This window comes from Ranitomeya imitator, chromosome 6 (assembly GCF_032444005.1).
Source record: "Ranitomeya imitator isolate aRanImi1 chromosome 6, aRanImi1.pri, whole genome shotgun sequence".
In the NCBI taxonomy this organism is placed as follows: Eukaryota; Metazoa; Chordata; class Amphibia; order Anura; family Dendrobatidae; genus Ranitomeya; species Ranitomeya imitator.
In genome coordinates, this window is record NC_091287.1 from 480750356 (window position 1) to 480772073 (window position 21718).

The 21718-nt window shown below is 44.5% G+C and overlaps 1 protein-coding gene across 1 annotated transcript in view; it reads left to right on the forward strand.

The window, feature by feature from the left end:
* Positions 1–3811: 3811 nt before the first annotated feature.
* Positions 3812–21718, forward strand: part of RIPK2 (receptor interacting serine/threonine kinase 2) — a 114436-nt gene continuing 96529 nt past the window's right edge. Inside the window, exon 1 of the mRNA XM_069731580.1 lies at positions 3812–4160. Coding sequence (XP_069587681.1) covers positions 3898–4160 — 263 coding nt within the window. The 5' untranslated portion in view covers positions 3812–3897. The remainder of the gene's footprint in view (positions 4161–21718) is intronic.

Genomic DNA, 21718 nt, shown 5'->3' on the forward strand with positions numbered 1-21718 from the left:
GCGTTCGAGGCCTTGTGTAGCCAGACGACGAACCTGGCTCCACAGCTCCAGACTTAGGTGCAATATTTTTTTTCCCACGACCACCTGATGCTCCACCACTACCACTACCCTCATTACCAGCTGACAATGAACGCCCCCGGCCACGACCTCTTCCACCAGACTTCCTCATTGTTTTAAAAACGTAACCAAACTAACGGTATTTGTTGCTGTCACACAACTTACACGGTGAGCTATAACTTCAGTATGATTTAGCTACCCCTTTACAGGTGGGTGAGACCACAACGAAAATCAGGCACAATGTTACACACTCTGTTTTTGGTGGCACCAAATGAGAGAGATGCCACACACGCAGGACTGTCACTGAAGCACAAATGTTAATATTAATCTCCCACTGTTTTTTTTTATTTTTTTTATTTTTTTTCAGGGAGACTTTAGAAACAAAATAAAATAAAATGATTTTTTCAGGAAGAATTTAGAAACCAAATAACATAAAATGATTTTTCCAATGACAATTTAGAAACCAAATTAAAAAAAAAAAAAAAAAAAGGCTTTCTATGCCCCACTGAGTGAGAGATGCCACACACAGGAGTCAGGAGTGGCACACAAGCCCAGAGGCCAATATTTTTCTCCCAATGATTGATGTAGTGATTTTTTCAGGTAGATTTTGGAACCCAAATCAAGCAAAAAAAATAATAGGCTTTCTATGGCCCACAATTGGAGAGAGAGAGAGAGATGGCACACCCAGGAGTCAAGACTGGCACACAAGCAGAAAAGGCAATATTAATCTCCCACTGATTTTTTTTTTTTTTCAGGGAGACTTTAGAAAAAAAAAAATAATAGAATAAAATGATTTTTTCAGGAAGAATTTAGAAACCAAATAAAATAAAATGATTTTTTCAGGGAGAATTTAGAAAACAAATAAAACAAAAAATAGGCTTTCTATGGCCCACTGAGTGAGAGATGACGCACACAGCAGTCAGGAGTGGCACACAAGCCCAGAGGCCAATATTGTTCTCCCAATGATTGATGTAGTGATTTTTTCAGGTAGATTTTGGAACCCAAATCAAGCTAAAAAAATAATAGGCTTTCTATGGCCCACAATTGGAGAGAGAGAGAGAGAGAGATGGCACACCCAGGAGTCAAGACTGGCACACAAGCAGAAAGGGCAATATTAATCTCCCACTGATTTTTTTTTTTTCAGGGAGACTTTAGAAAAAAAAAATAATAGAATAAAATGATTTTTTCAGGAACAATTTAGAAACCAAATAAAATAAAATGATTTCTTCAGGGAGAATTTAGAAAACAAATAAAACAAAAAATAGGCTTTCTATGGCCCACTGACTGAGAGATGGCACACACAGGAGTCAGGAGTGGCACACAAGCCCAAAGGCCAATATTAATCTCCCTTTTTTTTTTCAGGGAGAATTTATAAAACCAAAAAAAAAAAAAAAATAGGCTTTCTATGGCCCACTATTTGTGAGAGAGATGGCACGCTCAGGACTGGCACACAAGCCCAGAAGCCAATATTAATCTCCCACTTTTTTTTTTTTTTTCAGGGAAAATTTATAAACCCAATAAAAAAAAAAATAAATAGACTTTCGATGGCCCACTATCTGAGAGAGAGAGATGGCACGCTTAGGACTGGCACACAAGCCCAAAGGCCAATATTAATCTCCCTTTTTTTTTTTCAGGGAGAATTTATAAAACCAAAAAAAAATAAATAAATAGGCTTTCTATGGCCCACTATTTGTGAGAGAGATGGCACGCTTAGGACTGGCACACAAGCCCAAAGGCCAATATTAATCTCCCACTGATTGATTTATTGATTTTTTCAGGTAGAATTTAGAACCCAAATAAAGCAAAAAAAACTTTAGAAAAAAAAAAATAATAGAATAAAATGATTTTTTCAGGAAGAATTTAGAAACCAAATAAAATAAAATGATTTTTTCAGGGAGAATTTAGAAAACAAATAAAACAAAAAATAGGCTTTCTATGGCCCACTGAGTGAGTGATGATGCACACAGGAGTCAGGAGTGGCACACAAGCCCTGAGGCCAATATTTTTCTCCCACTGATTGATGTAGTGATTTTTTCAGGTAGATTTTGGAACCCAAATCAAGCAAAAAAATAAATAGGCTTTCTATGGCCCACTGACTGAGAGATGGCACACACAGGAGTCAGGAGTGGCACACAAGCCCTGAGGCCAATATTTTTCTCCCACTGATTGATGTAGTAATTTTTCAGGTAGATTTTAGAACCCAAATCAAGCAAAAAAATAAATAGGCTTTCTATGGCCCACTGAGTGAGAGATGGCACAGACAGGGATGGCACTCTAGCAGAAATGCCAATCTTAATCTCCCACAAAAAAAAAAAAAAAAAAAAAGGAACTGTCCTTCAATTACTATCTCCCTGCAGTAATCTCAGCCAGGTATGGCAGGCAGCAATAAGGAGTGGACTGATGCACAAATTAAATAAAAAGTGTGGACAAACAAACAAGATAGCTGTGCAGAAAGGAAGGAACATGAGGATTTGTGCTTTGAAAAAAGCAGTTGGTTTGCACAGCGGCGTACACACAGCAATGCAGCTATCAGGGAGCCTTCTAGGGCAGCCCAATGAGCTACAGCGCTGAGGGGGAAAAAAAACAAGTAGCTTCCACTGTCCCTGCACACCGAAGGTGGTGTTGGACAGTGCAAATCGCTACAGCACAAGCGGTTTGGTGGTTAATGGACCCTGCCTAACGCTATCCCTGCTTCTGACGAAGCAGCAGCAACCTCTCCCTAAGCTCAGATCAGCAGCAGTAACATGGCGGTCGGCGGGAACGCCCCTTTATAGCCCCTGTGACGCCGCAGACAGCAAGCCAATCACTGCAATGCCCTTCTCTAAGATGGTGGGGACCAGGACCTATGTCATCACGCTGCCCACACTCTGCGTTTACCTTCATTGGCTGAGAAATGGCACTTTTTGCGTCATTGAAACGCGACTTTGGCGCGAAAGTCGCGTACCGCATGGCCGACCCCGCACAGGGGTCGGATTGGGTTTCATGAAACCCGACTTTGCCAAAAGTCGGCGACTTTTGAAAATGAACGACCCGTTTCGCTCAACCCTATTTGTAACCCAAAAACAGGAGTGGAACAATCAGAGGAAAAGTATAATAGAAACATGTCACCACTTCTGTATTTATCACCCACTCCTGGTTTTAACTTACAAATACTGATGTAAATTACTGACCAAATACTTAATGTGTGAACGTGGTCTAAGTCGTGTAATCAATTTTATATGATTGGCTAATGGGTCTAACTAGTTATATGACAGCGTAACAAAATTTGTTACATGGAAAAGCAATATTAAGACAAAATGTCGTTCTTCTCACAGATAAAGTTTCCTCATGGCCCTAAAATAATCTGTTTTGGAGCACTGCTTCTCTTTTCGATAGACCGACAGATACATAGATAGGTTGAAGGATAAGACATAAGATATTTACCATGATCACTGTAGCATAAGTTGGGGGAATACCAGCCATGTTTTGATTCAGACTTCTGGCACAATCTGGGAATTTCTCATGCATTTAATAGGCAAGAGCTGATGAAAAGAGTGGAAACTGCAGTGACAGGGGAATACCTGACTGTCCCCCGCCATCACACACGGGCGTGGAAGAATATGGTGAATATGCTGTTTTAAGAAATTATCTCACAAGTCGTTTGTTCAGTATTCGACCATTGCACAACAGGAACTGCTGATTCTCTTTCACTTTCACCTACCAAACAAATGCTTTATTACGTGAGAGCTGGAGAAGGAGGGAACTAAGTTCTTCCAGGAAGAAGAGTCCATTTATATGAATGCTGCAGGTCTCTGGCAGACTGGATGGTGGTCGGGATAAATAAGACCACTGATTTACAGGATGATGAGTAGCGGCAGCAGCACCAGCACCGGCAGCAGTCAGGAGACCGGCTCGCCATGTCCTGCGCCTTGCTTGGGGGAGAACTTCTACCCAGGGACTACTTGTATCAGCAGCAACTTACAGGTTATACCTTATCACAAGCTTGCTGAACTCAAGTTTATCAACAAGGGAGCGTATGGGACAGTACACAGCGCCTTACATTCTGATTGGAGGACAAGCGTTGCGGTAAAGTTCTTTCCGGCAGAGCGCCATCTAGTAGACAGGTGAGTTTTAGCTACATGTCTTCCCAGTAAATCTCTAAACCAGGGGGTTCACTAACTTGTCAAACTAAAATTTCAAATGTTGAACTTTAGGAGACACCAACAGTAAATGACAAGCATCAGGGTTGCCAACATGATTTTACGTTTTTACAGCATGGCTTATTAAACACTCATTAACAGGGAATATTTTTTATGGATACATTGGAAAACCACAATAAATCATTATGATTAATTATCAGTGATAAATATCTAAAGCCCATAATTCTGATATGTAGACATTATCTGCATTCACTGTGGAGCACCTCCAAGGGCTGTAGGGTAGAACCAGGCCGGTTCTTAAAGGGGACTTGTCACGGCAGCAGTGACCCAGTCCGTGGCTTGGGCATCCAATAAAAGGGGATGTGATGATGAAAAAGGGGAAATAAAGTTTATAAAAGTTATTGTTCGTGATGCCACCTGTAGTATTCGGCAATAAAGATGTTAGCCGACGCTGCTTCAGAGTCCGCTGGGGCTGTTGGTGATGCAGCAGAGTTGGCACAGCTCTCCACAGGTAGAGCTAACCCCAAGGCACGTGTAATATTGGTTGTGGTAGGCTGGGCAGGTGTTGTAAGAATAACGCAAGGACACAGTAAGGTGCAGTTTCCACTTTACTCACAGTTCTCCAGTTCTCCAGTCCACAAACGCAAGCCTGGTGCCGTGTCCTTCAGGTCAGTGGTCCAGAAAACTCCCACCAGCCTCTGGTTAGCTAGCTGAGTGCTTAGTTTCTCCACTAGATGAGGGCCGGTCCCTCACTGGTCCCTCCACATCTGGATATGGCCCCACGAGTGACTTCTGCACTACCCTTGCCCTTAGGACCCCTCTTGGGAGCTTCTTTACAATCTCTCTCTTTTCAGTCTGTTCTCTCTTTCTAGCTCACTCTAACTGGAAGCTCCTTCTCAGTACATCTGCTCCACTCCTTCTCCTCCCTCCATTTGTCTTTCAGGAGCTGCAGATCCACAGTTCTGCTCCACTCCACTTCTCTCATAATGTGCTCACTGTACTGTTCTTCCTAATAAGCTCCTCCCCTACTCTACCTACCTCACCCACTCACCCAACACCCTTTCCTATCCAGCCTGGGATGGGGCCTTCCTCCCTGAGGGTACACACAGATGCCCCGACTGAACTAGTGTGTGTTGGGTGCGAGTGTTATAGTCCTGGGTAGTGCTCCCTCCTTACCTGAGAGTGGGATACCACACCTCTGGGTGAGGTGCAGTACCTCTGTGGCAACTGTACCCCAGGGGTGCCACAACTGTAAACTGTGCAATAATGATAATTACAGTCAAAATAATCTGTAGAGGATTCATCAGCTTCAAGAGAATCACAGCCTCCTTAAAAAAAATGTTCACACAAAAGTCAAAATAGTGCCCTGTTTTTATGGACTGTCCTAGAATTTCTGGACCGTTGGCAGCCCTGGCAAGCATCATGATGGCATTTTTGCAGTAGTTCAGACCCTTACTAGTATAGCCAACGTTAGGCTTACCATCACTTGGGCCAAAAGCTCTATTCATTTCCCGATGCCTAAATACCTAGGCCAAGGTATAGTCTCTTGTTGGTTCCCTCCTTGGCACACAGGGTGCATATACTGTTTGCTGCTTTCTCAATTATGCCACTGCTTGGTGACATGGTAGTGGTAAGATTGTTTCAAGAGCATACTGCGATTTTCATGGGGGTATGTCTACCCCCACCAGCAAGGACAGAAACAGACAGGAGGGGGAATTTGTGTAATAACAGTATTTGCCTCTTTGCAATCCAATAGCTTACCATAATTCACCACTTTATGTGTCTGCTACAGAAGCTATTTGCTGCTTTGGATCCAGAAGTGCCCATCCTTACATCTTGGGCACCTGTGCAGCTGCATACACTGCACAGGTGCCCGCCCATGCCCCTCACTACTGTGCTGTTTAGACCCACCCGTACCCATGTCCATGTTCTCTTCCTCAGCTGTCAGTCACTTCCTCTATTGTTGCCTACACAATACTGTGCATGTGATAGAAACAATACCCGTGGTTACTAGCAGGCCTGGCCTTAAGGTACCGTCACACTAAGCGACGCTGCAGCGATACCGACAACGATCCGGATCGCTGCAGCGTCGCTGTTTGGTCACTGGAGAGCTGTCACACAGACAGCTCTCCAGCGACCAACGATCCCGAGGTCCCCGGTAACCAGGGTAAACATCGGGTTACTAAGCGCAGGGCCGCGCTTAGTAACCCGATGTTTACCCTGGTTACCATCCTAAAAGTAAAAAAACAAACGCTACATACTTACCTACCGCTGTATGTCCTCGGCGCTCTGCTTCTCTGGTCTGGCTGTGATCACAGCGGCCGGAAAGCAGAGCGGTGACGTCACCGCTCTGCTTTCCGGCTGCCCGGCGCTCACAGCCAGACCAGAGAAGCAGAGCGCCGAGGACAGACAGCGGTAGGTAAGTATGTAGCGGTTGTTTTTTTTTACTTTTTAGGATGGTAACCAGGGTAAACATCGGGTTACTAAGCGCGGCCCTGCGCTTAGTTACCCGATGTTTACTGTCATGATCCCAATGGCAGGGGATCACAAAAGGACAAGCACAAAAAACAAAACAAGCTCTAGGGTGATGGAAACTGAGCTGACCGCGATCCTGAACCTAAACACACAACTAGCTGTAGCCGGGGAACGTGCCTACGATGATTCCTAGACGTCTCGCGCCAGCCGAAGGACTAACTTCCCCTATTAGAAGAAACACAGACCTCTCTTGCCTCCAGAGAAACACCCCACAGAAATAGCAGCCCCCCACATGTAATGACGGTGAAATGAGAGGAAAGCACATACGTAGTTATGAAAACAGATTCAGCAAAATGAGGCCCGCTAAAGCTAGATAGCAGAGGATACAAAAGTGAACTGCGCGGTCAGCGAAAAACCCTACAAAAAACCATCCTGAAATTACTTGAACTCATGTGCCAACTCATGGAACATGAGGAGCAATATCAGCCCACTAGAGCAACCAGCAAAAAGGAATCACATATCTGCAAGCTGGACTAAGACAAAAATTAAGCAAAACGTGGAACAGGAAAATCAAAAACTTAGCTTGTCCTGAAGATTACAGAAGCGGGAAGCAGAGGTAACAAGACACACTGATTACATTGATAGCCGGCGAGGAAATTACAAGAAAGCCAGGTTAAATAGGAAACTCCCATATCCTGATAGAACAGGTGGACACCAGAGACCGCAGAGAACACAAGTCACCCAGTACCATCTGTAACCACCAGAGGGAGCCCAAAAACAGAATCCACAACAGTACCCCCCCTTGAGGAGGGGTCACCGAACCCTCACGAGAACCACCAGGGCGACCAGGATGAGCCCTATGAAATGCACGGACCAAATCAGCAGCATGAACATCAGAGGCAACCACCCAAGAATTATCCTCCTGACCATAACCCTTCCACTTGACCAAATATTGGAGTTTCCGTCTGGAAACACGAGAATCCAAGATCTTCTCCACAACATACTCCAATTCTCCCTCCACCAGCACCGGAGCAGGAGGTTCAAGCGAAGGAACAACAGGTACCTCATACTTCCGCAACAACGACCAATGGAACACATTATGAATAGCAAACGATGCCGGGAGATCCAAACGAAACGATACAGGGTTAAGAATTTCCAAGATCCTATAGGGACCGATGAACCGAGGCTTGAACTTAGGAGAAGAGACCTTCATAGGAACAAAACGAGAAGACAACCACACCAAGTCCCCAACACGAAGTCGAGGACCCACGCGGCGATGGCGATTAGCAAACTGCTGAGCCCTCTCCTGGGACAACTTCAAATTGTCCACCACATGACTCCAAATCCGATGCAACCTATCCACCACCATGTCCACTCCAGGACAATCAGAAGGCTCCACCTGACCAGAGGAAAAACGAGGATGAAACCCCGAATTACAAAAGAAAGGAGAAACCAAGGTAGCAGAACTAGCCCGATTATTAAGGGCAAATTCGGCAAGCGGCAAAAAGGTAACCCAGTCATCTTGATCAGCAGAAACAAAACACCTTAAATAAGTTTCCAAGGTCTGATTAGTTTGTTCCGTCTGGCCATTCGTCTGAGGATGGAATGCAGACGAAAAGGACAAATCAATGCCCATCTTAGCACAGAACGTCCGCCAAAATCTAGACACAAACTGGGATCCCCTGTCAGAAACGATGTTCTCCGGAATCCCATGCAAACGAACCACGTTCTGAAAAAACAGAGGGACCAACTCAGAGGAGGAAGGTAACTTAGGCAAGGGTACCAGATGAACCATCTTAGAAAAGCGGTCACACACAACCCAGATGACGGACATTTTTTGAGAGACAGGGAGATCCGAAATAAAGTCCATGGAAATGTGCGTCCAAGGCCTCTTCGGGATAGGCAAAGGTGACAACAATCCACTGGCCCGAGAACAGCAAGGCTTAGCCCGAGCGCAAACTTCACAAGACTGCACAAAAGAACGCACATCCCTCGACAAGGAAGGCCACCAAAAAGACCTGGCCACCAAGTCTCTAGTACCAAATATTCCAGGATGACCTGCCAACGCAGAAGAATGGACCTCGGAGATGACTCTACTGGTCCAATTATCCGGAACAAACAGTCTTTCAGGTGGACATCGATCAGGTTTATCCGCCTGAAACTCCTGCAAAGCACGTCGCAAGTCTGGGGAGACAGCCGACAAAATCACCCCATCCCTAAGGATACCAGTGGGCTCAGAATTTCCAGGGGAGTCAGGTACAAAACTCCTAGAAAGAGCATCCGCCTTCACATTCTTTGAACCTGGCAGGTATGAAACCACAAAATTGAAACGGGAGAAAAACAGTGACCAACGAGCCTGTCTAGGATTCAGACGCTTGGCAGACTCAAGGTACATCAGATTTTTGTGATCAGTCAAGACCACCACACGATGTCTAGCACCCTCAAGCCAATGACGCCACTCCTCAAATGCCCACTTCATGGCCAAAAGCTCCCGATTACCAACATCATAATTCCGCTCAGTGGGCGAAAACTTTCTAGAAAAGAACGCACATGGCTTCATCACTGAGCAATCGGAGCTTCTCTGCGACAAAACCGCCCCCGCTCCAATCTCGGAAGCATCAACCTCAACCTGAAAAGGAAGCGAAACATCTGGCTGACGCAACACAGGAGCAGAGGAAAACCGGCGCTTAAGTTCCTGAAAGGCCTCCACAGCCGCAGGAGACCAATCAGCAACATCAGCACCCTTCTTTGTCAAATCCGTCAAAGGCTTAACAACACTAGAAAAATTAATTATGAAACGACGATAAAAATTAGCAAAGCCCAAGAACTTCTGTAGACTCTTAAGAGATGTAGGCTGCGTCCAGTCACAAATAGCCTGAACCTTGACGGGATCCATCTCAATAGTAGAAGGGGAAAAAATATACCCCAAAAAAGAAATCTTCTGGACTCCAAAGAGACACTTTGAACCTTTTACAAACAAAGAATTGGCCCGCAGGACCTGAAACACCTTCCTGACCTGCTGAACATGGGACTCCCAGTCATCAGAAAAAACCAAAACATCATCCAAATACACAATCATAAATTTATCCAGATATTCACGGAAAATATCGTGCATAAAGGACTGGAAGACAGAAGGAGCATTAGAAAGTCCAAAAGGCATCACCAAATACTCAAAATGGCCCTCAGGCGTATTAAATGCGGTTTTCCACTCATCACCCTGCTTTATCCGCACAAGATTATACGCACCCCGAAGATCAATCTTAGTGAACCATTTAGCCCCCTTAATGCGAGCGAACAAATCAGTCAACAATGGCAAAGGATACTGATATTTGACTGTAATCTTATTCAAAAGACGGTAATCTATACAAGGCCTCAAGGAACCATCTTTTTTGGCCACGAAAAAAAAACCTGCTCCCAAAGGGGACGAAGATGGACGGATATGTCCCTTTTCCAAGGACTCCTTAACATAATCCCGCATAGCAGTATGCTCTGGCACTGACAGATTGAACAAACGTCCTTTAGGAAATTTACTGCCAGGAATCAAATCTATAGCACAATCGCAATCCCTGTGAGGAGGAAGCGAATTGAGCTTAGGCTCCTCAAAAACATCCCGATAATCAGACAAAAATACAGGAACCTCAGAAGGAGTAGATGAAGCGATAGAAATCGGAGGTGCATCATCATGAACCCCCTGACATCCCCAGCTTAACACAGACATCGTTTTCCAGTCCAAGACTGGGTTATGAGTTTGTAACCATGGCAGACCAAGCACTAAGACATCATGTAAATTATACAGTACCAGGAAGCGAATCACCTCCTGATGAACGGGAGTCATACGCATGGCCACTTGTGTCCAGTACTGAGGTTTATTCATAGCCAAAGGTGTAGAGTCAATTCCTTTCAAAGGAATAGGGACTTCCAGAGGCTCCAGACTAAACCCACAGCGGTTGGCAAATGACCAATCCATAAGACTCAGGGCAGCGCCTGAATCCACATAGGCATCGACGGAAATGGCTGATAATGAACAAATCAGAGTCACAGACAGAATGAACTTAGACTGTAAAGTACTAAAGGCAACAGACTTATCAACGTTTTTTGTGCGTTTAGAGCATGCTGATATAACATGAGCTGAATCACCACAATACAAACACAACCCATTTTTCCGCCTATAGTTTTGCCGTTCACTTCTGGACTGAATTCTATCACATTGCATTGTCTCAGGTGCCTGTTCAGAAGACACCGCCAAATGGTGCACAGGTTTGCGCTCCCGTAAATGCCGATCAATCTGAATAGCCATAGTCATAGACTCATTCAGACCTGTAGGCGCAGGGAACCCCACCATAACATCTTTAATGGCCTCAGAAAGGCCATCTCTGAATCTTGCAGCCAGGGCGCACTCATTCCACTGAGTAAGCACCGACCATTTCCGAAATTTCTGACAATATATTTCTGCTTCATCTTGCCCCTGAGAGAGAGCCAATACAGCTTTTTCAGCCTGAATCTCTAGGTTAGGTTCCTCATAGAGCAAACCCAATGCCAGAAAAAACGCATCCACATTGAGCAACGCAGGATCCCCTGGTGCCAATGCAAATGCCCAATTCTGAGGGTCACCCCGCAGGAAAGATATAACAATCTTGACTTGCTGAGCAGGGTCTCCAGAGGAGCGAGATTTCAAAGAAAGAAACAACTTGCAATTGTTCCTAAAATTCAGAAAACTAGATCTATCTCCAGAAAAAAACTCTGGGATAGGAATTCTAGGTTCAGACATAGGAGCATGTACAACAAAATCTTGTATATTTTGAACCTTAGCAGCAAGATTATTCAGGCTGGAAGCCAAACTCTGGAAGTCCATGATAAACAGCTGAGATCAGAGCCATTCAAGGATTAAGAGGAGGTAAGACGCAGCCAGGCTGCAATTAAGGCTAGGCAGCAAACTCTGAGGGGGAAAAAAAAAAAAAAAACTTCCTCATACTACTTTTCCTCCTACTTCAGCCAATACGATTACCACTTTTTGGCCGGCTATACTGTCATGATCCCAATTGCAGGGGATCACAAAAGGACAAGCACAAAAAACAAAACAAGCTCTAGGGTGATGGAAACTGAGCTGACCGCGATCCTGAACCTAAACACACAACTAGCTGTAGCCGGGGAACGTGCCTACGATGATTCCTAGACGTCTCGCGCCAGCCGAAGGACTAACTTACCCTATTAGAAGAAACACAGACCTCTCTTGCCTCCAGAGAAACACCCCACAGAAATAGCAGCCCCCCACATGTAATGACGGTGAAATGAGAGGAAAGCACATACGTAGTTATGAAAACAGATTCAGCAAAATGAGGCCCGCTAAAGCTAGATAGCAGAGGATACAAAAGTGAACTGCGCGGTCAGCGAAAAACCCTACAAAAAACCATCCTGAAATTACTTGAACTCATGTGCCAACTCATGGAACATGAGGAGTAATATCAGCCCACTAGAGCAACCAGCAAAAAGGAATCACATATCTGCAAGCTGGACTAAGACAAAAATTAAGCAAAACGTGGAACAGGAAAATCAAAAACTTAGCTTGTCCTGAAGATTACAGAAGCGGGAAGCAGAGGTAACAAGACACACTGATTACATTGATAGCCGGCGAGGAAATGACAAGAAAGCCAGGTTAAATAGGAAACTCCCATATCCTGATAGAACAGGTGGACACCAGAGACCGCAGAGAACACAAGTCACCCAGTACCATCTGTAACCACCAGAGGGAGCCCAAAAACAGAATCCACAACAGTTTACCCTGGTTACCAGCGAAGACATCGCTGAATCGGTGTCACACACGCCGATTCAGCGATGTCTACGTGGAGTCCAGCGACCAAATAAAGTTCTGGACTTTCTTCCCCGACCAGCGACAGCACAGCAGGGGCCTGATCGCTGATGCCTGTCACACTGGACGATATCGCTAGCGAGGACGCTGCAACGTCACGGATCGCTAGCGATATCGTCTAGTGTGACGGTACCTTTAGACAGTGTTAATAAAGTGACTAACAGTGTCATTTAGGCACCTTATGACACTGTTATTTGAGCAAAATAACAGTGTAACAGTTTTATTTCTGCACTGTATATCTGTAGACTTAGGGCACTATATGGTACTACAAAGACTGGTTGTAGCAGAAGAAGCTCTACAAGGCATATTCCAACATAAAGTTGACCCTGGTCAAGCAAAAGTGCAGACTGTAGGACTATCCCTTAGTTACATGGCACCCTGTCAATGATTACTTAGGTGCTCCTATCACCTACACAACCGCCATAGAAGAAAAAAATAAAACTACAATATGTCTACCTTACAATCAGTGTTTTTTTTACTGTGCCAATGCGTTTAAAATTGAGAATTAAAGGGGTAGTGCAACAATTGAAAGTTATCACTTGCTTATATGAACATCTCTACACCATTCATTCAGGGAACTATTTTCAAGTTCCCCTATCATGTTCAATTGTTTGAATATACCTTTCAACTGAATCTCTCAGTAGGATCAATTCTTCTAAGCCGATTATATGGGCATGTAGGTCATAAAAAGTAGAATCAAATCATACATTGTTATCTGTGTTCCGATAAAGCTTAGTTCGGCTGTACTGTGTTAGTTGTAATCACACAGAGCTCCATAGCAAGATGCATCATTACACTGGTAATACTCCTTTTCATTTAAAACAAGCACTTGAGGCTCAGAGATTTATGTCACACCTATAGATCTTAACAGCTCATTCACATATAAGAAAAATGTTAATTTCTCTGAAATAAGACATCGGATCTCATATAACAAGATATCATTCTATTAAACGTTCTATTAAATTCCCATATAGACAGCTTAAGATGGTTTCCAATTAACCTGTCACCACTTTTTGCTCTATCAGCTAAAAATATCATTTAATTGATTGTCAGGTATGCATTCCACATCTACATTTGAAACCCCCTGACACCCCATGCATCACCCATAAAAACCTTTTTTATTTGTCCCGCGCTGTATGTTAATCTGTTCAGTCCGGTCCGATGGGCGTTGCCTCTGTTCCCTCACTCCACCTCTCCTCGGCATGCTGTACGCATTCTTTGCCGTGAATCTCGCAGATTTTACACGTACGCATTGCAATGTGACCTCGTGCGTGCACAGTATGCTTTCCCAATTGCGGGCAAAGCCGAAAAGCAGAATGGCGCAGTACTGGCGCATGCGCCATACTGCTTTTCGGCTTTGCCCGCAGATGGGCAAGCATACTGCACACGCGCGAGGTCACATTGCAATGTGCACGCGCAAAATCTGTACACACTCTGCGAGGTTCACGGCGCAAAATCTGTACACGCTCTGAGAGGTTCACGATGAAGAATGCGTACAGCAAGCCGAGGAGGGGTGGAGTGAGGGAACAGAGGCAATGCCCATCAGACCCGACTGAACAGATTAACATACAGTGCGGGACAAAAAAAAAAGGTTTTTATGGGTGATGCATGGGGTGTCAGGGGGTTTCAAATGTAGATGTGGAATGCATACCTGACAATCAATTAAATGATATTTTTAGCTGATAGAGCAAAAAGTGGTTACAGGTTCCCTTTAAGCTACTTTGAAAGTAGATTACTTATTATTCATCATATTGTTCATACTTTTTTTTCAATATTGCTCCTATACACATACAGGCCATTATGTCTCCATGGCAACAGACTACAAGCAAATTCTGCCTAGTTTGATGCTGCCGTTAGAGTCTCTGTTTTCGCTCTGTTGATCATAGATCATCCGGATCATTTAAGAATATTTTTTTTCTCTCCTGACTATAATCTAATTATGATTTCCTTCATCCTATTTATTAATCCATCTGGCGGCGTAACTAAAGTCCAATGAGCCTCAGGGCAAAATTTGGACCTGGCATTCTAGATCCTATATTGACATGTGTGTTTACCTCCCCATGTAATAATGTCAGCATCCTGGCTGTTTCCTGTAATAATCTCCACTCTTGTGGCCCCCATCTTGTAATAATGTTTCTCAGCCTAGGCCCCATCCTAGTATAGTGTCCCCCATCCTGTGCTCATTCCTGTTATAATAGCTCTTATCCTTGACCTCTTCATGTTATAATGTCACCCACCTTGGGCTCCATCTTGGTACAATGACCTGCATCCTTGGCCCAATTCTGGTATAATAATCCCCATCCTGGGTCCCGTCCTGGTGTAATCTTCTCTATTCTTGGCTACACTCTGGTATAGTGCCCCCCATCCTGGTATAATGTCACCCATCCTGGCCCCCCTTTCATTTACCATGCTCCGCATCCTTGGCCCCTTCCTGGTATAATGTTCTGCTGCTCTTTTCCAATACATTAAATTTAAAAAAAGCAATTCTTCTTACCTTCCTCTGTTCCCACGACATATGGCATCTTCTACTGTAGTGGACTTCAGTGCATGTCAGAAGAGGCAGCATATGCCGCCATTGCCATGCGTTGCTCGTGACTTGCACACAGATGCCAGCTGCTGTCCTCTGACTGGGTGGCAGCGGGTTCTGCAGTGCAGGGACCCCTTGGGTCTCTGTGCCGCAATACAATTCAATGCCGGTGTTGACAAGCCCCCCTTCCGCATGGGCCCAGTTGGATTATTATTCCTCTGAATCCATCCCAACTTCTTCCATTTTAATCCACAATGTTATTACCCCACCCTATCCAAAGTATAATTTACCTCCCACTGCCTGGTTTAATTACTCCTAAGTTGTCAACCTTTCAAGGCTTCACCTGGTATAACAAGTTCCGCCTCTTTTCATCTCCCTCTTCTCCCTAAGTATCCCTTCTCCCTCCTCTCTGAGGTATCAGTTCACCTCCTTTCCCCTTATATTGCTTCTTTTGCTTCTACTCTCCCATCCCAAGTATCATTCCCCCCCCTCCCAAGGCTTCATCTCATCCACATTATTATCTTCCTTGTATCATCTCACTCCCTAAGCATTACTTTCCCTCTTATCTGTATTTCTCCCACACAGAATTTTATCCCCTATTCCAAAATCTTCCTTAGGTCTCAATGCTATTATCCTGTTCTAACAGTATCATTCCACTCCCTAATTATAATCTCTCCACATATATGATTCTAGACCGTTAGTGTCCATATAAAATTTCAGATACCAGATTACTTTTCCTGCAGAATACCTTTACCTTTATCCTGCAGATACTTTACCAAATTAATTTTGAAAAGCTAAAAATATACTGAAGTTCTACCAAGCTGAGCCAGTTCTTCAAGTTCCACCATTTTTCATGTAATACTACTATTTCTCATGTTGCAATGTAATGTTTTGTGTTATGATCTGGTGGTTTAGGAACAACATGAGACAAGCTCTGAAGGAGGTGGTATCTGTACTGACTGCAAACCCTGAACCTAGCAGCGCAACTAAAAATAGCCGTGGGGAGTACCTGACGCTCCCTAGACCCCTTGGCACAGCCTAAGATCTAACTTCCCCTAAAGATGGAAACAGGAAACCTATCTTGCCTCAGAGAAAATCCCCAAAGGAAAGATAGCCCCCCACAAATATTGACGGTGAGAGGAGGGGAAAATAACATACGCAGAAATGAAATCAGATTTTAGCATAGGAGGCCAGTCTAGCTTGATAGATAGGACAGGAAAGGATACTGTGCGGTCAGTATAAAAACTACAAAACAATCCACACAGAGTTTACAAAATCTCCACACCTGACTAAAGGTGTGGAGGGTAAATCTGCTTCCCAGAGCTTCCAGCTAACAGAAAAAATCCATACTGACAAGCTGGACAAATATAGAATGCACAGAACAATAAGTCCACAACATGTGGACTGAAATGAGCAAAGCCAGAACTTATCTTTGCAGAACTGGTCAGGAAACCAGGAGAATCCAAGCAGAGATGTGCATCCAGCCAGGAAACATAGACAAGTGGCACAGGCTGAAGAAAGAGCCAGACTTAAATAGCGGACGATAAGTGGAGGCAGCTGATGACAGCTAACTCCAAGGAGCAGCCATACCACTAGAAACCACAAGAGGGAGCCCAAGAGCAGAACTCACAAAAGTGCCACTTACAACCACCGGAGGGAGCCCAAGAGCGGAATTCACAACAGTCCCCCCCCCCCCTTGAGGAGGGGTCACCGAACCCTCACCAGAGCCCCCAGGCCGATCAGGACGAGCCAAGTGAAAAGCACGAACCAAATCGGTAGCATGGACATCGGAGGCAACAACCCAAGAATTATCCTCCTGGCCATAACCCTTCCACTTGACAAGATACTGAAGCCTCCGCCTCGAAAAACGAGAATCCAAAATCTTCTCAACCTCATATTCCAACTCTCCCTCAACCAACACCGGGGCAGGAGGGTCAACCGAGGGAACAACGGGCACCACATATCTCCGCAACAAAGATCTATGGAAAACATCATGAATGGCAAAAGAGGCAGGAAGAGCCAAACGAAAAGACACCGGATTAATAATTTCAGAAATTTTATAAGGACCAATAAACTGAGGCTTAAACTTAGGAGAAGAAACCTTCATAGGAACATGACGAGAAGACAACCAAACCAAATCCCCCCGGGGACCAACACGCCGACGGCGGTTAGCAAAACGTTGAGCCCTTTCCTGAGACAACGTCAAATTGTCCACCACATGAGTCCAAATCTGCTGCAGCCTGTCCATCACAGAATCAACACCAGGACAATCAGAAGGCTCAACCTGCCCAGAAGAAAAACGAGGATGAAAACCAAAATTACAAAAGAAAGGTGAAACCAAAGTAGCCGAACTAGCCCGATTATTAAGGGCAAACTCGGCCAACGGCAAGAAAGACACCCAATCATCCTGATCAGCAGACACAAAGCATCTCAAACTGGTCTCCAAGGTCTGATTAGTTCGCTCAGTTTGGCCATTAGTCTGAGGATGAAACGCCGAAGAAAAAGATAAATCAATGCCCATCCTAGCACAAAAAGCCCGCCAAAATCTAGAGACAAACTGAGAACCTCTGTCAGACACAATATTCTCCGGAATGCCATGCAAACGAACCACATGCTGAAAAAACAATGGTACCAGATCTGAGGAGGAAGGCAACTTAGGCAAAGGTACCAGATGGACCATTTTAGAGAACCGGTCACAAACAACCCAGATAACAGACATCTTCTGGGAAACAGGAAGATCCGAAATAAAATCCATGGAAATATGCGTCCAGGGCCTCTCAGGGACCGGCAAAGGCAAAAGCAACCCACTAGCGTGGGAACAGCAAGGCTTGGCCCGGGCGCAAGTCCCACAGGACTGCACAAAAGCACGCACATCGCGAGACAAGGAAGGCCACCAAAAGGACCTAGCAACCAAATCTCTGGTACCAAAAATCCCAGGATGACCAGCCAACACTGAACAATGAACCTCAGAAATTACCTTACTTATCCATCTATCAAGAACAAACAGCTTCCCCACTGGACAGCGGTCAGGCCTATCAGCCTGAAATTCCTGAAGTACCCGCCGCAAATCAGGGGAGATAGCAGAAAGAATCACCCCCTCCTTAAGAATGCCAACCGGCTCCAGGACTCCAGGAGAATCAGGTGAACAACTCCTAGAGAGGGCATCAGCCTTAACATTCTTAGATCCCGGAAGATACGAGACCACAAAATCAAAACGGGAGAAAAACAGGGACCATCGAGCCTGTCTAGGATTCAGCTGCTTGGCCGACTCGAGGTAAATCAGATTCTTATGATCGGTCAGGACCACAACACGGTGTTTAGCTCCCTCAAGCCAATGTCGCCACTCCTCAAACGCCCACTTCATAGCCAACAACTCCCGATTGCCGACATCATAATTGCGTTCCGCAGGCGAAAACTTTCTGGAAAAAAAAGCACACGGTTTCATCAAAGAACCATCAGACTCCCTCTGAGACAAAACGGCCCCTGCCCCAATCTCAGAAGCGTCGACCTCAACCTGAAAAGGAAGAGAAACATCCGGTTGACGCAACACAGGGGCAGAAGTAAATCGGCGTTTAAGCTCCTGAAAGGCCTCAACAGCCTTAGAGGACCAATTTGTCACATCAGCGCCTTTCTTCGTCAAATCAGTAAGGGGCTTAGCCACACTGGAAAAGTTGGCAATGAAACGGCGATAGAAATTAGCAAAGCTCAAAAATTTTTGAAGTCCCTTCACAGATGTGGGTTGGATCCAGTCATGAATAGCTTGGACCTTAACAGGATCCATTTCTATAGACGAGGGAGAAAAAATAAAACCCAAAAAAGAGACCTTCTGAACTCCGAATAGGCACTTAGACCCCTTCACAAATAAAGCATTATCACGAAGGATCTGGAACACCATCCTGACCTGCTTCACATGAGACTCCCAATCATTGGAAAAAATCAAAATATCATCCAAATATACGACCATGAATTTATCAAGATAATTGCGGAAAATATCATGCATGAAAGACTGGAACACAGATGGAGCATTAGAGAGCCCAAATGGCATCACAAGGTATTCAAAATGGCCTTCGGGCGTATTAAATGCAGTTTTCCATTCGTCACCCTGTTTAATACGAACAAGATTATATGCCCCTCGGAGGTCAATCTTAGTAAACCAACTAGCCCTCTTAATCTGAGCAAACAAATCAGTAAGCAAAGGCAAGGAGTATTGGAATTTGACCGTGATCTTATTAAGAAGACGATAATCAATACAGGGTCTCAAGGAGCCATCCTTCTTAGCAACAAAAAAGAAACCCGCTCCCAATGGTGACGAAGAGGGCCGAATATGCCCTTTCTCCAAAGATTCCTTAACATAGCTCCGCATGGCGGCATGCTCTGGCACAGACAGATTGAAAAGTCGGCCCTTAGGGAACTTACAACCAGGAATCAAGTTAATAGCACAATCACAGTCCCTATGTGGAGGAAGGGAACTGGACTTGGGCTCATCAAATACATCCTGGAAATCCGACAAAAACTCAGGGACCTCAGAAGAGGGGGAAGAGGAAATTGTGATCAAAGGAACGTCACTATGTACTCCTCGACAACCCCAACTAGTCACCGACATAGTTTTCCAATCCAGCACCGGATTATGTTCCTGTAACCATGGAAATCCCAGCACAACAACATCATGCAGGTCATGCAACACCAGAAAATGGCAATCTTCCAGATGTGCAGGAGCCATGTACATAGTCATCTGTGACAATAAGTCCACAACATGTGGACTGAAATGAGCAAAGCCAGAACTTATCTTTGCAGAACTGGTCAGGAAACCAGGAGAATCCAAGCAGAGATGTGAATCCAGCCAGGAAACATAGACAAGTTGCACAGGCTGAAGAAAGAGCCAGACTTAAATAGCGGACGATAAGTGGAGGCAGCTGATGACAGCTAACTCCAAGGAGCAGCCATACCACTAGAAACCACAAGAGGGAGCCCAAGAGCAGAACTCACAAAAGTGCCACTTACAACCACCGGAGGGAGCCCAAGAGCGGAATTCACAACAGTTTTGTTAGTTTGTTTTTTTTGTACCCTATCCCTTAACATAACTATTAGTGATGAGCGAATATACTCGTTACTCGAGATTTCCCAAGCACGCTCTGGTGTCCTCCAAGTATTTTTTAGTGCTTGGAGATTTAGTTTTTAGCACCGCAGCTGAATGATTTCCACCTGTTAGCCAGCATAATTACATGTGGGGGTTCCCTAGCAACCAGGCAACCCCCACATGTAATCAAGCTGGCTAACAGATGTAAATCATTCAGCTGTGGCGCTAAAAACTAAAACTTCGAACACTCAAAAAAAACTTGGAGGACTCCAGAGCGTGCTCGGGAAATGTCAAGTAACGAGTATATTCCCTCATCACTAATAACTATGATACTGTACATTCCACTGCAGAGTTTGTAAGGGAAGACACAGAAATGTTGGTGCTACACATGAGCAATGAACCCATACTCTCCCTCGAGTGCAATGCAAAAGATTAATTTATTAATCTACCATAGTCATCAATGCAAGTTCATTCTCTCCACATGACTGTGAGAAACTGACTGTTCCTAACACATTAATATACCGTATGTCAGAAAAGTCATTCAAAGCTTCATTAATATGGTGTCAAACCAAAACGCCAGATTTTGAAAGGCCATAAAATTTGTGCAAATCCTTTCTTAAATCTGCCTCATCCTTCTCTTTGTGACTTATATTTCATTATAGCTTTTTGTTTTCTTTATGATGAACACTACAATTAATACTATGGTATGGCATGGTACTTACAGCAATCTATTACGCATAAAGTATGTTTTGCCAGTTATAACATGAGTATAGCAGGATCTTACAAAGAAACATGAGTAAATGTGGTTGAAGAACAGGAAGGAACGAAGGGAGGCGCAATAAGCATGCTGGGCCTTTGTGTATCTAGAGACATGAACCAAAAACATGACAGAGCCGGCTAACCTGCTTCACATTTACTGTAATCCACTCATTGTTTTCAATGGGTTATAGTGTGTGGGTTTAAAGGGGTTGTTCACTTTTTTAGGAAAGTGTTCAACAAACTCTGTAAAACTCTTAAAATTGAAACGCAACAGGCAACTCTCCAGTCCTAGTGTTTTGGCTGCAGCGGTGATTTCACATCGACAACGCATGTCATTGCTCTATCCAGGCACTGACCTGAGCCGTCCAGCTCAGCTCAGTGACAGGCACCAGTGGTGACATACACTATTAACGCGTCATGTCACTAGTGCAGAATCAGGATCGGGACAGCGGCATTGGACCTATAAAGTGTGAGTTTGTTATTTTAGATATTTTACAGAGTTTGGGGCCCACTTTCCTGAAAGTGGAAAATCCCATTAAGGGTATGTGCACACGTTGCGGATTCTCTGCAGATTCGCAGCGTTTTTTGAGGTGCAGAAACGCTGCAGATCTGCAACAGATTTACAGTACAATGTAAATCAATGACAAAAAAAAATGCTGTACACACTTTGCGGAAAATCTGCTGCGGAAACGCTGCGGTTTAAGAGAAGTAGCATGTTACTTCTTTTTTGTGAATCTGCAGCGTTTTTGTACCCATTCCATTATAGAAAACCGCAGGGGTAAAAACCGCAGCAAAAACGCACAAAAAACGCTGCGGAA